This window comes from Thermobia domestica, chromosome 9 (genome assembly GCF_964235325.1).
Source record: "Thermobia domestica chromosome 9, izTheDome1.hap1.1, whole genome shotgun sequence".
Lineage (NCBI taxonomy): Eukaryota > Metazoa > Arthropoda > Insecta > Zygentoma > Lepismatidae > Thermobia > Thermobia domestica.
This window is the reverse complement of record NC_137462.1, coordinates 174,559,936-174,579,227: the sequence shown is the minus strand read 5'-3', so window position 1 is coordinate 174,579,227 and position 19,292 is coordinate 174,559,936. Positions and strand designations below refer to the sequence as shown.

Genomic DNA, 19,292 nt, shown 5'->3' with positions numbered 1-19,292 from the left:
ATACCCTGAATGTACACACTGGGGTCTGTGGGACCCCAAGACATATTCATTTTAGTGTTGTAATAATTCTATTTATTTTTACGGTTTAGGACATCAATGTAAATTAAGTTTGCAACACTGTTTTTCGGAGGCGATAACAATCTTTCCAGTTTTATTTTTCTGTTTTAATGGAGTAGACGTTCTTGCAATTGTTGCGTCGATTGGGGATTCGTAGACCCCAGTGTGTACTTTGAGTTTGTAAATTTTAGAAAAGATCGCAGAGAAATGGATGTTGAAGAAATACGAAAAACATTAATGAAATTAGAAGATGAAACGGAAGATATGTTTGGAGACGACTCAAATGCTGATCCAGACTATGTTGTATCTGAGAGTGATACTGAGTGTTTTTAGCTTTGAAACTGAGCAAGATAGTGGTTCTCTCAAGGAAGTGTTGAGACGCGGAAGAAGACCTGCTCGAAATAACGTCGTGCATCTTCCCGGACCAAAAGGAAATGCAAAAGACGTTACCACTCCTCTTGAAGCATAATAGAGCCACGTTTTGTTTGACGAAGAGATAATCAGTGAAATTCTAAAGCATACCAACGAAGAAATTTGTAGGAAACGAATGAATTTATCTCAGTAGTCATACTATGGAGAGACAGATAATACTAAAATTAAAGCTTTGTTTGGCTTATTGTACATGGCGGGAATGCAAAAATGTGCCTCTACAAACCTAGAAGAATTATGGTCCAGGAAGTTTGGCAATATACTTTATAGGTGCACAGTGCCACTTCTACGCTTCAAATTTATCGGAACAACACTTCGATTTGACGATAAGACAACAAAGAAATTGGGAAAATCTACCGACAGATTAGCAGCAATCAGAACGATTTGGGATAAATTTGTCAAAAATTGTATATACTCCTTTTGAATATTGCACAGTGAATGAACAACTTATTGATTTCAGGGGAAAATACTCTTCTAGAGTATGTATTCCGTCCAAGCCTGATAAGTACGGACTAAAGATTGTGATGCTTAATAATTCCAAGACTTCTTACATGATCTAGCTATCCCTTATGTAGGTCAAGTTGACACAAATAATGTACCAGTGCCATCATACTATGTAACAAAGTTGATTGAATCGATTCACCATACAAACAGAAACGTCGCATGTGATAAAGTCTTTTTGAAGATATGCTGGTTACGCACGAGCTGACAATGGTAGGAACTCTTCGCAAAAGTAAAAAAGGAGATCCTCCCTTCCTTTCTTCATAGTAAAGACATAGGAAGTTCAAAATTTGCATTTGATGAAAATAAAACCTTTGTTTCTTTCACACACAAAAAAAAAAAAGTGGTTGTATTGTTGTTAACAATGCATTATAATAGCACTGTGGATGAGGAAACCGGAAAGCTCGAAATCGTACTTACGTACAACTCCACTAAAGGAAGGACAGACACTTTTGACCAATTATGTCATGCATATTCTTGCGCAAGAAAAACAAACCAGTGGCCTATGAGGTTCCCGAACTTGAATATTAGAAAATTTTCCGGTTCCCGAAAGCTAATTGGAAAATTATAATGATTGCTGAGGAATTTACTTAATTACTGATATTTTTTTAGAACGAAAAATTTTCCACCTCACATCACTGTATATATATATATATATATATATATATATATATATATATATATATATATATATATATATATATATATATATATATATACTATATATATATACTATATATATATCCACTATCTTGAAGGTATTAAAGACGCATCACCTTAGTGTATGCTGTTTACTGATGACATTGCCTTATGTAATATCAACGGAGAAGAATTGGAAGAATGAAGAAGAACTTTGGAGGACAGAAGAAGAAAAGTAGTAGGAAGAAATCAGTAAGAAGAAAACAAAATATATAAACTTCGAATGGGATGAAGAGGAAGCTGTACAGATAGAACGACAGGATCTAAAGGAACTAAAAACTCATAAGTGCTCAGGTTCCACTGTAAATAAGGATGGGAGTTTAGACGCGGAAATAGACTTTGGGATAGATGAACTGGAAGAAGATTTCAGGTATTCTTTGTGACAAAAGGATAAGTGTCAAAATGGAAGAAAGAACCTCAAGACAGTAGTGATACCCGCAACGCAGTACGGAGCAGAAACCTGAGGAATCAAGAAGACACAGGGGAAGAAACTAGGAGTGACCGAAATGAAAATGCTCAGATGGTTGTGTAGCATAACCAGTTTGGATTAAATCAGAAACGAAAGAATAAGAGCCACGTTTTAAAGTTTGTGAGATGTCGAACAAAGTACAAGAGAGAAGATTACAGTAATATGGTTACGTTATGAAAAGACATTATGATCATATCGTCAAGAGTATGAAGAAGGTGTAAGCAGAAGCTAAAATAGAAAGAGAAAGGTAGAAACAAGATAGATAGATCGTGTGACTACGAAGTTAGAAGAAAGGGGTTAATAGAAAATTATGTTTGGGATCGAGCAAGACGGAAGTGAATCATCAAAAATGTCATCCCTGTTTAAGCGCAAAAAAAAACAGAGTAAAAGAAGAAGACGAATTACGCAAGTACTGATCACCGGCTTGCCTTCAGTTCAGTCTGGCAAACTTAGTCTTAAGTTTACCTTTCAATTTTCTACCAAAAATAAGAGTGGGAATTTTCACCAGTAGAACTATTCTTGATCCTAAAATATTTACAGAAAATAAGCACATATCTTTAAAAAAGAAGAAAGAAAACATTACATTCTTTTTAAGTTGTGAAATGTTTGTATTTATTAGAATTGTGTTTAAAAACATTAGTCCATTTTACACTTTTCTTTAATATTTTCTTTTCACATAGATCATGCATGTTGTGATGGTGCGATTTAAGAAAATTTTTATGGCGTTTTCTCTCACAAGTAGACCTCACCACTTCGCCGTTGCGTTAGCAAAAGGAAACAACTACTGTCCTAATGTAGGGTTGAATATTAGACACTGACTAAAATTTTAGCTGCTAATGAGCACTAGAAACTTGGGAAAACGAAATAGAAACATGAATGTTGGAAAGCCATATTCAATATAATTTGATAGTTGCAAGACCGATTTTTTTTCGAAATAGATGGAGGAACAATAGTTATGGCTTCAGCTATGTAAATCGAGTTAGGAGGGATGCTTTTATGGCATTCCGGATCATGACCGCCATCTTGAAATCCGCCATATTGGATCGACGTCAACTTTTTTAAATGGAAAGAGGGCCATGTGAGGTATCAAACAACAATGATGTTTTCCACCCAATCGCATACACTAATTAGGTTGTCCATATCTAGAACGGTTTACGACTTACAGTTCTTTGAATGTTGAAAAGTTCGTTGTTTGTAGGAGAGAACAGATAACTACAGTTGCAATGAACATAGCTCCAGAGATAGCATTCTTACAGAACAAAATTACGGCAATACAAGAAATGCAAGTCCTCAGTCCTCCTTTTCAAGTTATTTTAATATTCAGCACATTAGTTGGCAATTTTCAATAAGCAATCCAGCAAAAAGCAGTGGGGAATATATATGGGAAAACTAAACTAAACATTGTTCTGTCTGTTAATAATATAGTTCAATATTTAAAGTTTTCAGGAGAATTAACCCCTGTCCGCATGATTTTTTTTCTTTTAGCGGAAAAAAAAATAATCAGTATTGAAAATCCTCATATGGGAACTTGAAAAATGAATTTAAACTTGAATTTTAGATTTTTCACTTAATTCCGACGAGAAATAAGTACGTTTCATATATGGTACATTATGCAGTAAGGTAAACTTTCCTAGGAGTGCGCAGGGATACAATTCTAAGGGTACACTTGTAAATCAATTTCGAAGAATATTTTGTGGATTATATTTCGAGGTACAGATTGAGTCAAGCAAACATCAACGTTACTACTTTCACCTAAGTCTGGAGCTGCAGTAGGAACAACATTACTTTGGGCCCCAGTAAATATTTCGAAAACATAACTGAAACCTGAAATTCCACTCAGAACAAATGCTTTATAACCCCATTTATGAGTTTTTTTGCGTTATATTGTTTTATCGATCTACACTTTATGGGAGTGATTTGCTCATCTACTGCTAAGAATTTTTCTTTGGAGACTTCTCTCAGACGTTCTCGTATCTGTTTAAGAAAACGCGTAATTTTATGAAGTATGCCATGGGCAAGTTCTCCTGCAGGAATAAAAGTTGAATTGGCATTGAAGTGAATAAATTGTTTGATCACTTCAAACCGATCACAACTCATAACCTGATTTACCGCATCATGACCAAGCCTTCCTTTCCAGTAATGTCTAGTAGCTGCGAATTGAATAATTGGCATGTAGAAAACCACACAATAAGCTGTTCAAGTTTATTTGTAGTCATTTGTTGGCCGAACATGCGTTGAATATAGCTTTGATTGTTCAACTGCGTAATCTCATCAATGAAAAAGTACTTGAAATATTCAATAGGCGTTTATAGCTGTTTTAGTTCTTTAGGTAAGTCCTGAGGTCCTTGAAATTTTACATCTTCTTCGGACTTTTCCACGTTTCTAGATCTTAATGTTTTCCAAATTGCTCGATGACGTAGACCTCCTATCCTGAGAATTATTCATGAGACAGAGAGGGACATCATCAACATCTGAATTCATTGCGTCATCAGAATTGGGTATGACGACAGTCTTAGGGGAAGGAGCAACAGAATCTTCATCCAAGTCCGATAACAAAATATTGGTATTTCTTGGATCTAGTGCTGATTCATCTTCGGATAAATCTGATAATTCACTGTCTTCACCATTCAGAAGTTCTCTAACAACTACTGATGAACGTCCATCATAAAAAAAAGCCCTGGATCTATTGCTGGTGACATATATGGCACATACGTTTTTTTTTCACATTCCTCCAATACGAACATACAAAATGAAGATCGTATTGTTGGAAATACATCTCAAAGTACTTATCTTGAATCTAATATTTTTGTTTGGAAAGTGCGCACAACGTTTCGCCAAAAAAATATATTCACTGATAAAAATTCACTGCTTCACAAAAACCACATGTCAACGTTTCCCTGCCTAATACACATCACAATAAAACATGCTAGATGACACCAAAATCTCTTATTTATACACGTCAATATCTTGCACAGCAGTCATTTGGCGCCTGTGATAAATTACACAAAACTAAAGTTAAAAAAAAAAAAAGGATGTGCCATATATGGCACGGCATGCGGTAAGGGGTTAAAAGTAGAATTTCCCTAATACGGGAACAAATTCAGAATTCTATCGTTGATTTTGTGTGCCTCTTCATGCGTCTTTGATCTTAACAGTAGCATTTTTGTTACTGCATTCTCGCAAATGTATTTCAGAAACTTGTAAATCATTTGGGAATATACGCAGCTAGGAATGTTCAGTATTCCTTAGCTTATTTCTGAGCTATAAATATTGCTAAGCTTCTTGGTCTACCTTTCAAATCAGGGAAATTATAAACATATTTTAGACCCAACATTTCTGTCATAGTTATTAATCAGATTAATCCGATAAAGAATATTTTACTGCAAGTGAAACCGGCAGGAAAAGACAGTATTATATTCTAAAGGTACTATATGATAACAAAGCGAGTACTTACCTAAATGTTCTAGCTAGGACCTGTCCAGTATTTCCCCATTTTTTCATCCACATGTGTGCCATGCAAACTAACATGTTGTAACATTCGTTTGGCATGGCATCCATTTCTGGCATCATTCTCATGATGGGTTTCATCCAAGCGGCCATTCTCCATAATAACCTCTGCACATACCAGAAACCCACAGCGGAATCAGGCTCATCTATATCCTGGTAAGTTATCATTTCCTCCTCTTCTGGTGGTAGCGTTGTTGTTGGTTCTTCTTCACCAGGCTTTTTTGTTGGCTTTTTCTTCTTATTTGGTTTCTTCTTCTTTTTCTTGTTTCCTTCTTCCTGTTCCTCTCCCGGCTCCTCTTCATCGTGTTCGTATCCTTCCTCTTCCTCCTCTTCTTCAGGTTCGTATCCTTCTTCTTCCTCCTCTTCCTCAAGTTCGTATCCTTCTTCTTCCTCGTCCCATTCATAGGCCCATTCTTCATCTTCTTCCCACTCCTCATCTTCTTCCTCCTCTGGTTTGTAATAGCCGTATGGCTTCTTTTTATAGCCGTGAGGCTTCTTCTTTTTATGTTTGTTTGGCTTTTCTTTGTCTGGTTTCTCTTTATCTGGCTTTTCTTTGTCTGGTTTGTCTTTGTCTGGCTTTTCTTTGTCTGGCTTTTCTTTATCTGGTTTCTCTTTGTCTGGCTTTTCTTTGTCTGGTTTTTCTTTGTCTGGCTTTTCTTTATCTGGTTTTTCTTTATTAGGCTTTTGCTTATGCGGTTTGTACTTGTGTCCGTAAGGTTTTTTCTTATGTATGAATGGTTTTATTTTATGATATTCATAGTATTCTACTACTTCTTCTTCATCATCAATCTCCTCTCCTATATCCCATCCTATTCCCCAGTCTCCTTCTTCTTCTTCTTCTTCTTCTTCTTCATCCCATTCGTCTTCATCTTCTTCCCATTCTTCATCGTCATCTTCCTCGTGATACGGCTTATTTTTGATGCCATGTGGTTTCATAAAGAAACCTGGTTTCTTCTTATGTGGTTTCTTCTTATGAGGTTTACCATAATGGCCATAATAACCTGGCTTTCCCTTCTCTGGTTTCTCTTTATCTTTATCTTTATGTGGTTTTTCTTTGTCTGGCTTTTCCTTATCTTTGTTTGGTTGTTCGGTTTCATATCCTTCGGCAGTTTGTTGCTGGCTTGGTTTACTTGGTTTCTCTTTGTTTGGTTTTTCCTTATTTGGTTTTTCTTTGTTTGGTTGTTCGGTTTCATATCCTTCGGCAGTTTGTTGCTGGCTTGGTTTACTTGGTTTTTCTTTGTTTGGTTGTTCTTCAAGAGCATTTTCCTCGTTCGTTTGTTGCTCGCTCGGCTTACCTGGTTTCTCCTTGTTGGGTTTCTCTTTGTCCTTGTTGGGTTTTTCTTTATTTGGTTTTTCCTCGTTTCCACTTTCTTCGTCAGTTTGCTCTTCTTCATATGGTTCCTCTGACTGTTCTTCGTAAGGATATCCTTCTCCTACTTCCTCATGTTGTGGTTTATGTTTATTCGGCTTTACTTTGACCGGTTTCTTTTTCGCATATGCTTCCTCACTATCTTCATAGTTTTCATCCTTAATATCATTTTCCTTAATATCTATCCGCTGATAGTGTTCGTAGTCATCCCAGTTTGTGATCTTTTGATTCCGTGGAAAGTAGTCTGAATAACTTCTTTGATTCTCTGACGATTTGTTAACATCAGGCAGTTGGACGTTTACAACTTTTTCAGTCATCTGTTTCCATTCTTCATCGGCTGATCTCACACCTCGTGCTGATCTGTTTTCAGCCACTAACATCATTGTCATTCCTTCTTGCATACTCTGTCGCATACAGTCCTAGGTGAAAATAAGAAAAAAAGTTACTAAAATATATTTAATCTCTCAATGTTACAATAAAAGATAGGAGAAAATATGAAAATTCGTGAAGCATAATAGAAAAAGGTGCGTTCACTTAGACAGAGAATTTTCATATAAAAAATAGAGCACTCCGCAAAAGACGAAGTTAATTTCTATAACATTTACTGTGAGTTGGAAAGGTAATGTCATCATATCTTAATCGCTGTCATGATAATTTCTATTTTTTGTTGCTAATTAAACATATCTAGTTTGCACCCACCCTAAAACCATTGTCAGTACTTCATTTTCTCAGTGCTGAATATCTGGATTCCCACATTAAGTCATTATTACTTGATGCACATAAACTTATATATACAGTAAATTTTCATTTTTTTTTTTTTCTTAAAAGCTGTTTTATTACTATAATACACGTTTGTTCAAAGGCAAAACGTTGTCCATGACCATAGCAGCACAGTGAAAATGATATGACACTTGAATAATCTATTAACTTATAAATATTTCACGGATGTAGGGTCACCTTCGTAATAGTTGGCTGCTGCATACAATCAATAGATATTTTACAAAGTCCCTAATAAAATCCTTTGGATCCATAATAATATACAATTTTTCTCTGTATATTTCTATTCACCCAGATATATCCTCTCTTTTATCAGTCTGGCCGAAGACTTCCAATTGCATTGATTTCGAGGAAATTTCACAGCTTATGCAACATCATAACTTTGAATATGCGTATTTCTTCATAATCTCTATTGTTTTGCATGGTGGTAGTTTGTAAGTAGGGGAAATACTGTAGGGGAAATACTACAAAACCATTTTTTCAATTATTTCTTGTAATGCTTCGCTACAGAACAATATGTGCTGTATCGTATTTTCGATCAAAGAAATTGTGAATAAATTTATTCAGAAATATATAGGATTGTGATGCTGGAATGCCCAAGAAATTCCTCTTTAATTGAAAATCTTGATGCGATTATGAAGGAATTCATATCGTAAAACTATTTGCTGAATCAACGCATCATTCATTTGTGTGATCAGATTATAATTGCAATGCTCTTAATTAGAAATTGTGAAATTTTTATTAATTAAAAGAGTCAGTTGAATATAGAGTCATCTAGCAATTTGCTTAAATATTAGAGTTATGCTTAGTTTGTAAATAAAGAACAAACTTTATGGAAAATTGTAGCAAACATTTAAAGTATACTGTTCGAGTGATTGGAATCATGAGCTTTCTCCTTTCGTGGCAATAACAGCCAACAAATAATGATGCAATACCTACTATGTTTGTATTGAAGCAATGAACCCACTTTGTTTTAAAGAGTGTTGCTCATAAAAATTAGCTCTCTCTTCTTTGTTTTCCTCGTTTTCATTTGAAATCCGATATATTATTTGTTTAAAAATAATCAGAGTAAATTGCTGCATTTCTTAAAGTAGAAATATTAAGAGACCAAACAAACTAAAGCGGATGGAACTGACCAACAAACAAACGAATAAACTAATAATAAGCAGGAAAATTAGAAGCTAAAGATTGAAAGGAATGAGGCTAGAGAGCTCTGGAAGATGCTAGCCGCGGGTGAGGTTTCGTGTACTCTATTGTACTGCTGAAGAATAGGACGACTGGGAAGAGCGTTCGTGTGGGTATCCTCAAAGCTAACTGTAAAGAAAACATTTTCGTACTTTGAAATATACAAAAGACAAATTTGCGAAATAGACAAAAAACATCCAAAAGACACAAAATTTGCATATGGTTTGAGACACTCCTATCTTCATCCTCGGCGCATCTGAAGTAAAAATGATAGGATGAGTTTAAAATTTGATAGTAGGATTTTCTTTTCTTCCGATTTTATGTATGGTGGAGAATCCTTGATGTGTATTTATAAGTAAGATCACTAATAGCAAACATTCAATAGACAATATTCAAATGTGAATCACTCAATAACCTAATGACTTTGTAAGTACTTGAAGCATTTAAACACTCAATAACTACTTGCTGTGTAATAAGAATTTGTAAGTAGAAACAATGAACTAACTTGTGATTGTCCTGGCGAATTAAATTTTTTTGTATTCTCTTCCAGAATTAAATTTTTCAAAAATGTGAGCAATTGAAGATCAGATTGCGGTAAGTTACGTCAAAATCAAGTTCTCTTCCTCAAACCACACTGAGAACATGTGATTAAACTGACTTCAATCTTGTTCGAGAAAGTTTTGAGTCCTAATGAATATAACCAAAAATGAGAAGAATAAAGATGATTATACTAACAATGGCTCTATAGATTTTTTTTGCTTTCATGATAATACTTTTTTTTATTATTATTATTTTTTTTATCTGTAAGGTCCCTCTGTCCAGATTAGGGTTTTACTTCTGATATAAAATGATTCGAAAACAATCTTGTTTATGAATGAATAGCCTCTATGTGAAACCGTCACCTCCGCTAAGATATGGTGGTCCAATTATCAGATAAACTGATTTAATTATGTTTAAGGACAAGTAGCAGTTGTCGCAAATTTCTTTCAGAGCCCCCTCGTGGCTATGTAGTTAGCATACGCGCCTATAACGCGGAAGACCCGAACTCAATTCCCGGTAATTGGGGACACGGTGGCACAGAAATGGAGCGCTTATCTTTGGTGCATGGAGTTTCTGGATCGATCCTCAGCCAAACAAGTTTGTGGTGGACAACATAGTGCCCACGGTTTTTCTCGGGGTACTCCCGTTTCCTCTCACATTCTTATTCCACTGATTCTTCCATCATCTTTCCCTTGCTTTAATCATCGTCTCCCTTAGCCTAAAGGGAATGATCGTGGGACGTTAAACTGAAAGATTTCTTTTTTTTTTTTTAATTCCCGGTGAGAGTTCATGGGGCTATAATCCTACCAGTGTTGGGCAAAATCAATTGAAATCAATTGCAATTGATCAATCAATTGAAAGTAATTGCTCTGAAAATCAATTGCAATTGATTTCAATTGCAATTGATTTCAATTTGTAATTGACAATTAATTCAATTGCAATTGAATTCAATCATAAAATTTGCAATTAAATTTTCGTCAATTGTTAATTGTTAATTGGTCACCAGGCAATTGAAACTTTTAATTGTTAATTGTCAATTGCAAAGGGTGCAATTGAAACATTTAATTGTTAATTGCAATTGACAATTGAAACTTGTAATTGTTAATTGTAATTGTTAATTGCAATTGAAATCAGCAATTAAAACTGAAGATGTGTGTGTATTGTGTTGTGCACTTGTTACTGTTTTACATATTTCAAATAAGGTACTTATAAGAAATGCTGGATACCTACCATCCTTCCCCCCCCCCCCATGGGAAGAAAGCCGAGAAACTAAGTATTTTTAAAAATATATTATGTTTATGGTTCTATCCTCCTCGAAAGAACTCTATATGCCCGTCATGCATACAATAGGAATGGGCACCAACGAGTTCGAGCGAGTTTTCTTTAAAACTCGACTCGACTCGAAGCAGACATCTTTGAGCTCGACTTGAGATATCGGCTCGAAAAATTTCCCCCAACTCGACTCGAATTCGGATCGAGTTTCCAGTCGAGTCGAGCCAATTCGAGTTAAATTCTTTGTGTTACTATCTTCAAGTATCATACATAGACAATATAATTATCAATGATACTACTACTACTACTATAATTAATTATCATTATAACACCGTGTACCTGTATAAACATGGAATATAGGCGGTTTGTATCGGAATACTAAAAATTATTTGACTGTCGATCTCGGTCGTCAAGAAATCTTCAGGAGGCAAGGACATCGGTCACGAGGTTCTTGGTTTGAGTTCAGGAGGAGCAAGTAATCGGGCTCGAGCCAAAAATTATTAAAAGTTATGGGACTCCAGCCAAATATGTTCAAAACTGCTCGACCCGGGTTTAGGGTTGTCAACAGCTCAAGCGGCTCGCTCACAGCTTATTCACTTATCGAGCCGAACCGAGAAGTGAGCCGAGCCAACAGCTCATCCAACCGAGCCAGCTCGAGCCGATGCTCACACGAGCCGAGCCGAACCGAGCTGATTGCTTACCCCAACCGAGCCGGTTCGAGCCATCGGCTCAGTTAAGCTGACTCGAACCCAGCCTATGGACTCATTTCAACGGAGCCGGTTCAAGCCATTGGCTCAATTGAGCCCAGTCGATGGGTAATCCCAACCACGCCAGTTCAAGCTGTACGCTCAGTTGAACCGATCCGAGTCGGTTGACATCACTATTCCGGTTGGGCTTCTACTTTGGCTAAAAAATTGGACCGTGCAGTTCTCAGCCTTGATGGTAAGAATTACAAAAAATGATATGAAATCTTTAGTTTTACGTCCCACGATTATGCCGGTTAGGCTAAAGGAGACGTTGATGATAGGAAATGAATGAAATGAAGAAAGTGGGAGGAAACGGGAGAACCCCGAGAAAATCCACGAGCACGGTGTTTGTCCACCACAAAGTACAAACTGCGCGAGCTGGGATCGAACCAGGGACCTCAAGCACCGGAGGTGAACGCTCTACCACTGACCCACCGCGCCAACTGGTAAGAAGAAGAACTACAGTATATACTTATATTGGTGCTCACGACGTCATTAACTTGTTCCGCCACCAAGGAATTTCAAGGTACTTTGTTTTGCACCTTTTGTGCGTGTTTTGTGTCGCTTTATGCGCCTATTCCCACATTTTGTGCATCACCGGAAGTGGGTCAAAATGGGCCTACAAATATGGCGGAACAAGTTATTGCTCTTCCGCCACCAATGAATTTCGAGATCGTTTCCTTCACATCGTTTTGTGCCGTTTTGTGCGTCTACTTCCGTTTTGTACGTCGTGGGATGTGGGTTAAAATGAGTCCCCAAGGTGAGACGAAAACGATCAAGAGTTCCGCCACTATTAAATCTCGAGGTCGTTAATTTCACATCGCGTACCCTTTTGTACGTCTATTTCGAAGTTTTGTGCGTCACTGGAAGATGGTCAAACTGGGCCTCGAAGGTGGGACGAAAATGACCCACTGCTCCGCCACTACCAAATTTCGAGGTCCTTCCTTTCGTATCGACTACTGAATTTTCGTGTTGTTTCGTGCCCCCATTTCCACGTTTCGTGCGTCACCAGAAGTAGGTCAAAATGGGCTTCCAAGATAGGACGAAAATGACCCACTGTTTCGCCACTATCGAATTTCGAGTTCGTTAATTTCACATCGCGTACCCTTTTGTGCGCCTATTTCGACGTTTTGTGCGTCACTGGAAGACGGTCAAAATGGGTCTCGAAGGTGGGATGAAAATAACCAAGAGTTCCGCCACTACTGAATTTTGATATCCTTCCTTTTGCATCGACTAGTGGATTTTCGTGCCGTTTCGTGCCCTTATTTCCACGTTTTATGCGTCGCCTGAAGTGGGTCAAAATGGGCTTCCAAGATGGGACGAAAATGACCAAGAGTTCCGCATCTATCGAATTTCGAGGTCGTTAATTTCACATCGCATACCCTTTTGTGCGCGTATTTCGACGTTTTGTGCGTCACTGGAAGACGGTCAAAATGGGCCTCGAAGGTGGGACGAAAATGACCCACTGCTCCGCCACTATACCTACCGAATTTCGTGGTCCTTCCTTTCGCGTCGACTAGTGAATGTTTCGTGCCCTTATTTTCACGTTTTGCGCGTTACCAGAAGTGTGTGAAAATGGACCTCCAAAGTGTGACCAAAATGACCCATTGTTCCGACACTGTCGAATTTCTAGGTCGTTTCCTTCGCATCGTTTAGTGATTATTTTTTAAAAAGTTTTCTGTGCCTACTTCCTCGTCTTGTGCGTCACCGGAAGTGAGTTAAACGGGCCTTTAAAGTGGGAGTTAAATGGCTCACTATTCCGCCACTATCGAATTTCGGGGTTGGTTCTTTCGCATCATTTAGTGTGTATTTTGTACCGTACTGTTCGCCTACTTCCACGTTTTGAGCATCACCAGAAATGCGTCAAAATGGTCCATCAATGTGTGAGAAAATAGAGCCATTGTTCCGCCACTATCGAATTTGGGGGGTCGTTTCTTTCGCATCGTACAGTGCCAGCTTTGTACCGTTTTGTACTCCTATTTCCACTTTAGTGCTTCTATTTCCACTTTAGTGCGACAACAAAAATAGGTCAAAATGGCCTACAAGTATAGCGGAATAACTTAATGCTGTTCCGTCACCATCAAATGAGGTCGTTTCCTTCACATTTTTTATACATGATTTGTGTCGCTTTGTGCATCAGTGGGAGAGGGTCAAAATGGACCTTGAAAGTGGAATGAATATGTCTTTCTCTGCCATATTTGTAGGTCGCCTTTGACCCACTTTCGTTGGTCTACAAAACGTGAATGTATGCGCAGAAACGGTATAAATATGCACTAAACAATGCGAAAAAAGCGACCTTGAAATTCGATACTGGTGGGAGAGTGGATCAGTTTTCTTCCTACATTGAATGCCCATTTTGACCCACTACCATTGAATCACAAAACGTGGAAATAGGCTTACAAAACGGTAGAAAACACGCACAAGACGATGTGAAGGAAACGACCTCGAAATCGTTCCTGACGGAACAGCATTAACTTGTTCCGCCATATTTGTGTTTTCATTGGGAAGGCCGATGGGGGCTGAATTTGAACGTAAACACTATCGGGGGTGTCACTATAGGTCTGAGCAACCCCGATAAATATGGATTCGACACAAATTCTAGTACTTTTACATGTCCCGGTGAACGCCCCCTCAGACCCCCTTGGTTCGTATTGTGAAAAAATCTCCTCTGGCTCCCACCAACCCCCAACTAATACCGCGAAAACTATGAATGTGACACTAACATCTGCCATTTTCTACTACTTTTTACATATGCCGGTAAAAGTCCCTATAATCCTCTGGTTCCAATTTTGAAAAAAAAACAATGCCTGTGGCCCGCAGCCAATGGGGGCTGTATTTGGAAGTCAACGCCTGTGGAAGTATCACCATTCATCTCAGCGACAGCGAAAACTATGGATTTGACCCTAATATCGGTCACTTTCCATTATTTTTACATGTCTCGCAATTCTCCACCCCCGGTGACTCCCGGCCCGCATACAATGGTGGCTAAATTTGAAAATCATCGCTAATGAAAGTATCACCATTGATCTTAGCCACCGCGAAAACTACGGATTTGACATCGGTCATTATGGATTATTTTTACATGTCTCGTGATTCCCGTTATAATGCCCCCATTTCTTAGCTGATGGGGGCTAAATGTGAAAGTAAACGCGGTCTTGAGTTTCACCAATGAGCTCAGCTACCCCGAAAACTATGAATTTGACATTAATATCGGTCATTTTCGATTATTTTTTTTTACATGTCTCGGAATTTCCCCCTCTGGTGACCCAAGGCCCGCATACAACGGTGGATGAATTTGAAAGTCATCGCTAGTGGTAGTGTCACCATTGATATCAGCAACCCCGAAAACTATGGATTTGACACTAATATCGGCATTTTGGATTACTTGTACGTTTCGGCATCCCCCCCCCCCCCGGTGACCCACGGTCCGTAGCCAGATACGGTGAATTTGGAAGTTAATGCGATCGGAGTTTCACCATTGATTTCAGCGACCGCGAAAACTATGAAATCGACACTGATATCGGTCATTTTCTACTACTTTTACATGTCCCAGTAAACGCCCCCCTGAGACCCCCTGGTTCGAGTTTTTTCGAAAAAGCTTTGCCTTGGTGTGGGACCTGGACCAAGGTATCTTTGACCAAAATTTGGTGACTCTCGGTCGACTCGTCTGGTCCCCAGGCCGGTACCGGTAAACGTCCCCTGGAGACCCCCTAGTAAGGAATTTTAAAAAAAGCTCTTCGTCTTGGTCTGGGGCCTAGACCAAACTACCCGTGACCAAATTTTGAAAAGTTTCGGTCCACTCGTCTCGTCCACAGGTCGCACAAAGATAGACAGATAGACACACGAACAAACTCTATTTTATTTATATTAGAAAGGTGAGATCCGCCGTTATTGTATTAGTGCGGTGCTTGAGCTATTGATCGTAAAAATTCAAACTCCGATGAGTGATAATTTTATAGGCTTGTTTTATTACAAGTTTAAACTCTTTAGTCAGTAGAGAAAAGGGCGTGAATCATAGGTCAGAGTTGATGACAATGGGTTTTGGTGGGTCTGTGGGTTGCAGTGGGTAAGAGTAATTTATGGTGGGTGGTGGGTCAGAGTGGGTCACGGTGGGTCGTGGGTCACGACGGGTGGTGAGTCAATTGGTCGTGGCTAAAGTTTTCATTGCCCCACGCCCTCTCTGAACTACAGTGTTGAAAATTAATCAGTGAAAATCAATTGCAATTGATCAATCAATTGAAAGTAATTGCTGTGGAAATCAATTGCAATTGAATCAATTGCCAATTAATTTCAATTGCAATTGAATTACAGAATTCAATTGCAATTACTTTCCACTGCAATTACTTCCAATCAATTGATCAATTGCAATTGATTCTCCTTTTTTAATGGCCAACTGCAATTAACAATTAACCATTACTTATTTCAATTGTTAATTGCAATTAACAATTAAATTTACAGATTAATTGTTAATTGTTAATTCAATTGAAATTTGCCCAACACTGAATCCTACGTTAAGTTGTAGGTCCACGTTTCATATAGGCTTGTTCCTGAAAGGGACGTATGCAACCAAACCAATCACAAATGTCTTTGATATGAAAATGCAAGATATAGCACGCAAAATAACCATAAACGAATGACAAACAAGTAGCCTAAAATTAAAATTTTAATCAGTTTCCCTCCAAGACTCTCTCTCTCTCTCTCATCCTCATTCCCTACACACACACATACTTCTCTTCTTCAGTAACAATCCTTCTAAAGTGCATTTATATTATGGCTGTAACATGGATATAAGTATTATCCATAATTCGTGCTTTGTTTTTGTTTTTTTAAAAAACCTACAAATTGAATTACGTATTTTTTAAAATCGTCTTTAGTAATACTTTTATTTTTTTCCCACATAGAATGGTAGCATGTAGAGAAAACAAAATCACGAAATGTCTGTGGGAACTTATTTTTGTGAAATTACCTATGCGTGAGGTGGGAGTTTATCATTCAATTATAATTTAGTCACATTTTCTCTTTGCCTTCAAACGCCTGATGATAATCCCCGTATATGCTTGAAATCTAGGTGTTGTATGAAGAAACACGAATGTAGGCGTAAGAATAATTCTACATTTAACTGACGTATGAGTGCTTCCTCTTTACTTTCTCCTTTAGCCTAACCGGCATAACCGTGGGACGTAAAACTCAAAGATTTCATTTCATTTTTTCCTCTTTACTTTTTTTTTTAACATTCTCATTTATATACTTGTTTCTAAATCTTGATTAAGATTAATTTACGAAAATAAGTAAAATACATATTTGGTTTAAACACAGGGATCCCAACACTGGCAGATAAAAATCAATATAACAATTTTGATCGTTTAGAACATACGTACTGAAAGCACTCAATATATAACACTTAGCTTTCGAGCTACAAACAACTCATCGTCGGCGTGTCAAGAAGATAATATAGAATAGTAGAAAGAATCACGAAATGTCCAGTTGTGTGTCACTCATTAACCATATTATAATATCGTCTATGTATAACGACGGCCCATGTACTCAATCACAACAATAACACGCAGTAGACGACGAATGTCAATATTCAGCATGTAAGCTGGAAAGGAATAACGTCATCACCACCAACGGGGATTCATGAGGATAGGATATATGAGAGCCCGCAGCACCTTCGAAGGTATTAGTCTCGCCAGATTTATTACTCCTATCCTTGGCTGCGTCTGGGCCCTTAGAACTACCTTATCATCTCTTGGTTGCGTCTAGGGCTAGAGAGCTCCCTACCGCAATCCCTTAGCTGTGTCTGGGCCCTGAGAGAAACCTAATCTCTTTCTCTTGGCTGCGTCTGGGCACTGAGAGAAAAATAATCCTTTTCTCTTGGCTGCGTCTGAGTCCTGAGAATTCCTTCCACTCTTGGCTGCGTCTGGGTCTTGAGAATTCCTGCCACTCTATTGGCTGCGTCTGAGCGCTAAGAGAAACCATTCATCGATCTCTTGGCTGCAACTAGGACCTGGAGTTCTTCCGAACCTGTCCCTTGGCTGCGACTGGCCCCTGGGACAACCTTAATCACCTACCCAAATTAAGGGACTGTTTGTCTTCGGACCACCTTTAGAATTGTACTATACTGTATCATAGTAAAGTTTTTATAATAAAACGATTGTAGGAGAAAGTCCAATCCCGTATACCATCATTTGTCTCTACCAACTTGCCTTCCGCAGAAGTTTTCAATATTGAATAGTTTGACAGATGAATGAGTACACTGGTACAGGAGTCATGACGCAAAGTGTCATTGAATAATTTTACTTACTTGAAATTTTGATTTCCGAAAATATACTTCCAACCTTTAAGCTCTTCTCTAAAACCTTGTTCACGAGGGATAAAAACAATGTTACAAAAATATCGAGAATATAAAAAGGAATGGACTCACAAATGAACATCTTGTCGATATCTGTCAGTCACACTCCTAGTACTGGTACAGCATGTTGTGAAATGGCGGACTCAAGTTGTATGTCGTTTTGATCAGGCAAGGAAGGTTACCAGCTCATGTTAATGATTTTTGTTATTGTGTCCATCTGTATGTTTTTAAAATTACATTACCAAGAACTGGCAAACTTTCCTGCGAACATAAAACTTCTGCTATTTTTATCTTCCATGAACAAAGCTACAGGAAACCAAAAAGTTGGAAGATTAAGATATTTTCAGGAGTCAGAATTTCAAGTAAGTGAAATGATTGTTAAAACTCCTGAGCATATTAGCATATTGAAATTGTGTCATTGAAATTTTAAGATTGGATATACATATACATATACATATACATATACATATACATATACATATACATATACATATACATATACATATACATACGAAAAAAAAGCGATCAAACATTTGGATTCATTACAACAAAATATCCATTTGAAAGTTATATAATTTATGACAGAAAAATAAGGTAAATCTCAGGCCGTACCCGAAAGGTGGGGTATTGAAAGTCAAAACCATTGACTTTGATTAAAACGTGTATTGCGCGTGAGTGTACACGTGAAGAGCATTTAGGCAAAACGCACCATAAAGCACGAAGATATGGGCACCCTTACTAGAAGGGTTTCGAAAGAAAGAGACGGCTGGACAAGTAACCATAGGGAGGTCTGCATAATAACAGACAGAGGGATAATAAAGCAAAAATAAGCTAAGATAGTTAATTAAATTTATAATGTAAAATAAGGGAGATTAATATATTTTTCAAGATATACAGAGAAAGTTGGAGAAATGAACGTTCAAGGAAAGAAAAAGGTAATAATGTGACCCTCCGTTATTGTCACCACATTCGCCATCATTACCATGGTTATTGTAATTAAAGACAAATAATAATAATAATAATAATAATAATAATAATAATAATAATAATAATAATAATAATAATAATAATAATAATAAAAAGAGAGAGAGAAAAGGAGAAAACAACAAGTAAACGTTATTGTCGGTTTCGATTGGTATACAGATAGAATAGTGTATACCTATGTTTCTCTGAAAGAATAGTTTGGATGAGGAATTTGTAAGAAGTTGACACGACAAGTTCAGTCGAAGGTGGAGCTGAGGTCTGTGTGATCTGAGGTAAATGGCAATCTTAAGCGTTGGAGAAGTAGCTGTGATTGTTGATTGTAACGATGATCAATTCATTGTAATCGAACTTCATTTGTATACTGCGGAAATGTTCATCATTGTAATATTACCATTATCATTTAAC

General features: G+C 37.6%; 1 protein-coding gene across 1 annotated transcript in view; it reads right to left on the bottom strand.

The window, feature by feature from the left end:
- LOC145694204 (uncharacterized) overlaps positions 1–19,292 on the bottom strand; it is a 78,733-nt gene that overhangs the window by 5,389 nt on the left and 54,052 nt on the right. The window contains exon 4 of the mRNA XM_081770319.1: positions 5,610–7,450. Coding sequence (XP_081626445.1) covers positions 5,610–7,450 — 1,841 coding nt within the window. The remainder of the gene's footprint in view (positions 1–5,609; positions 7,451–19,292) is intronic.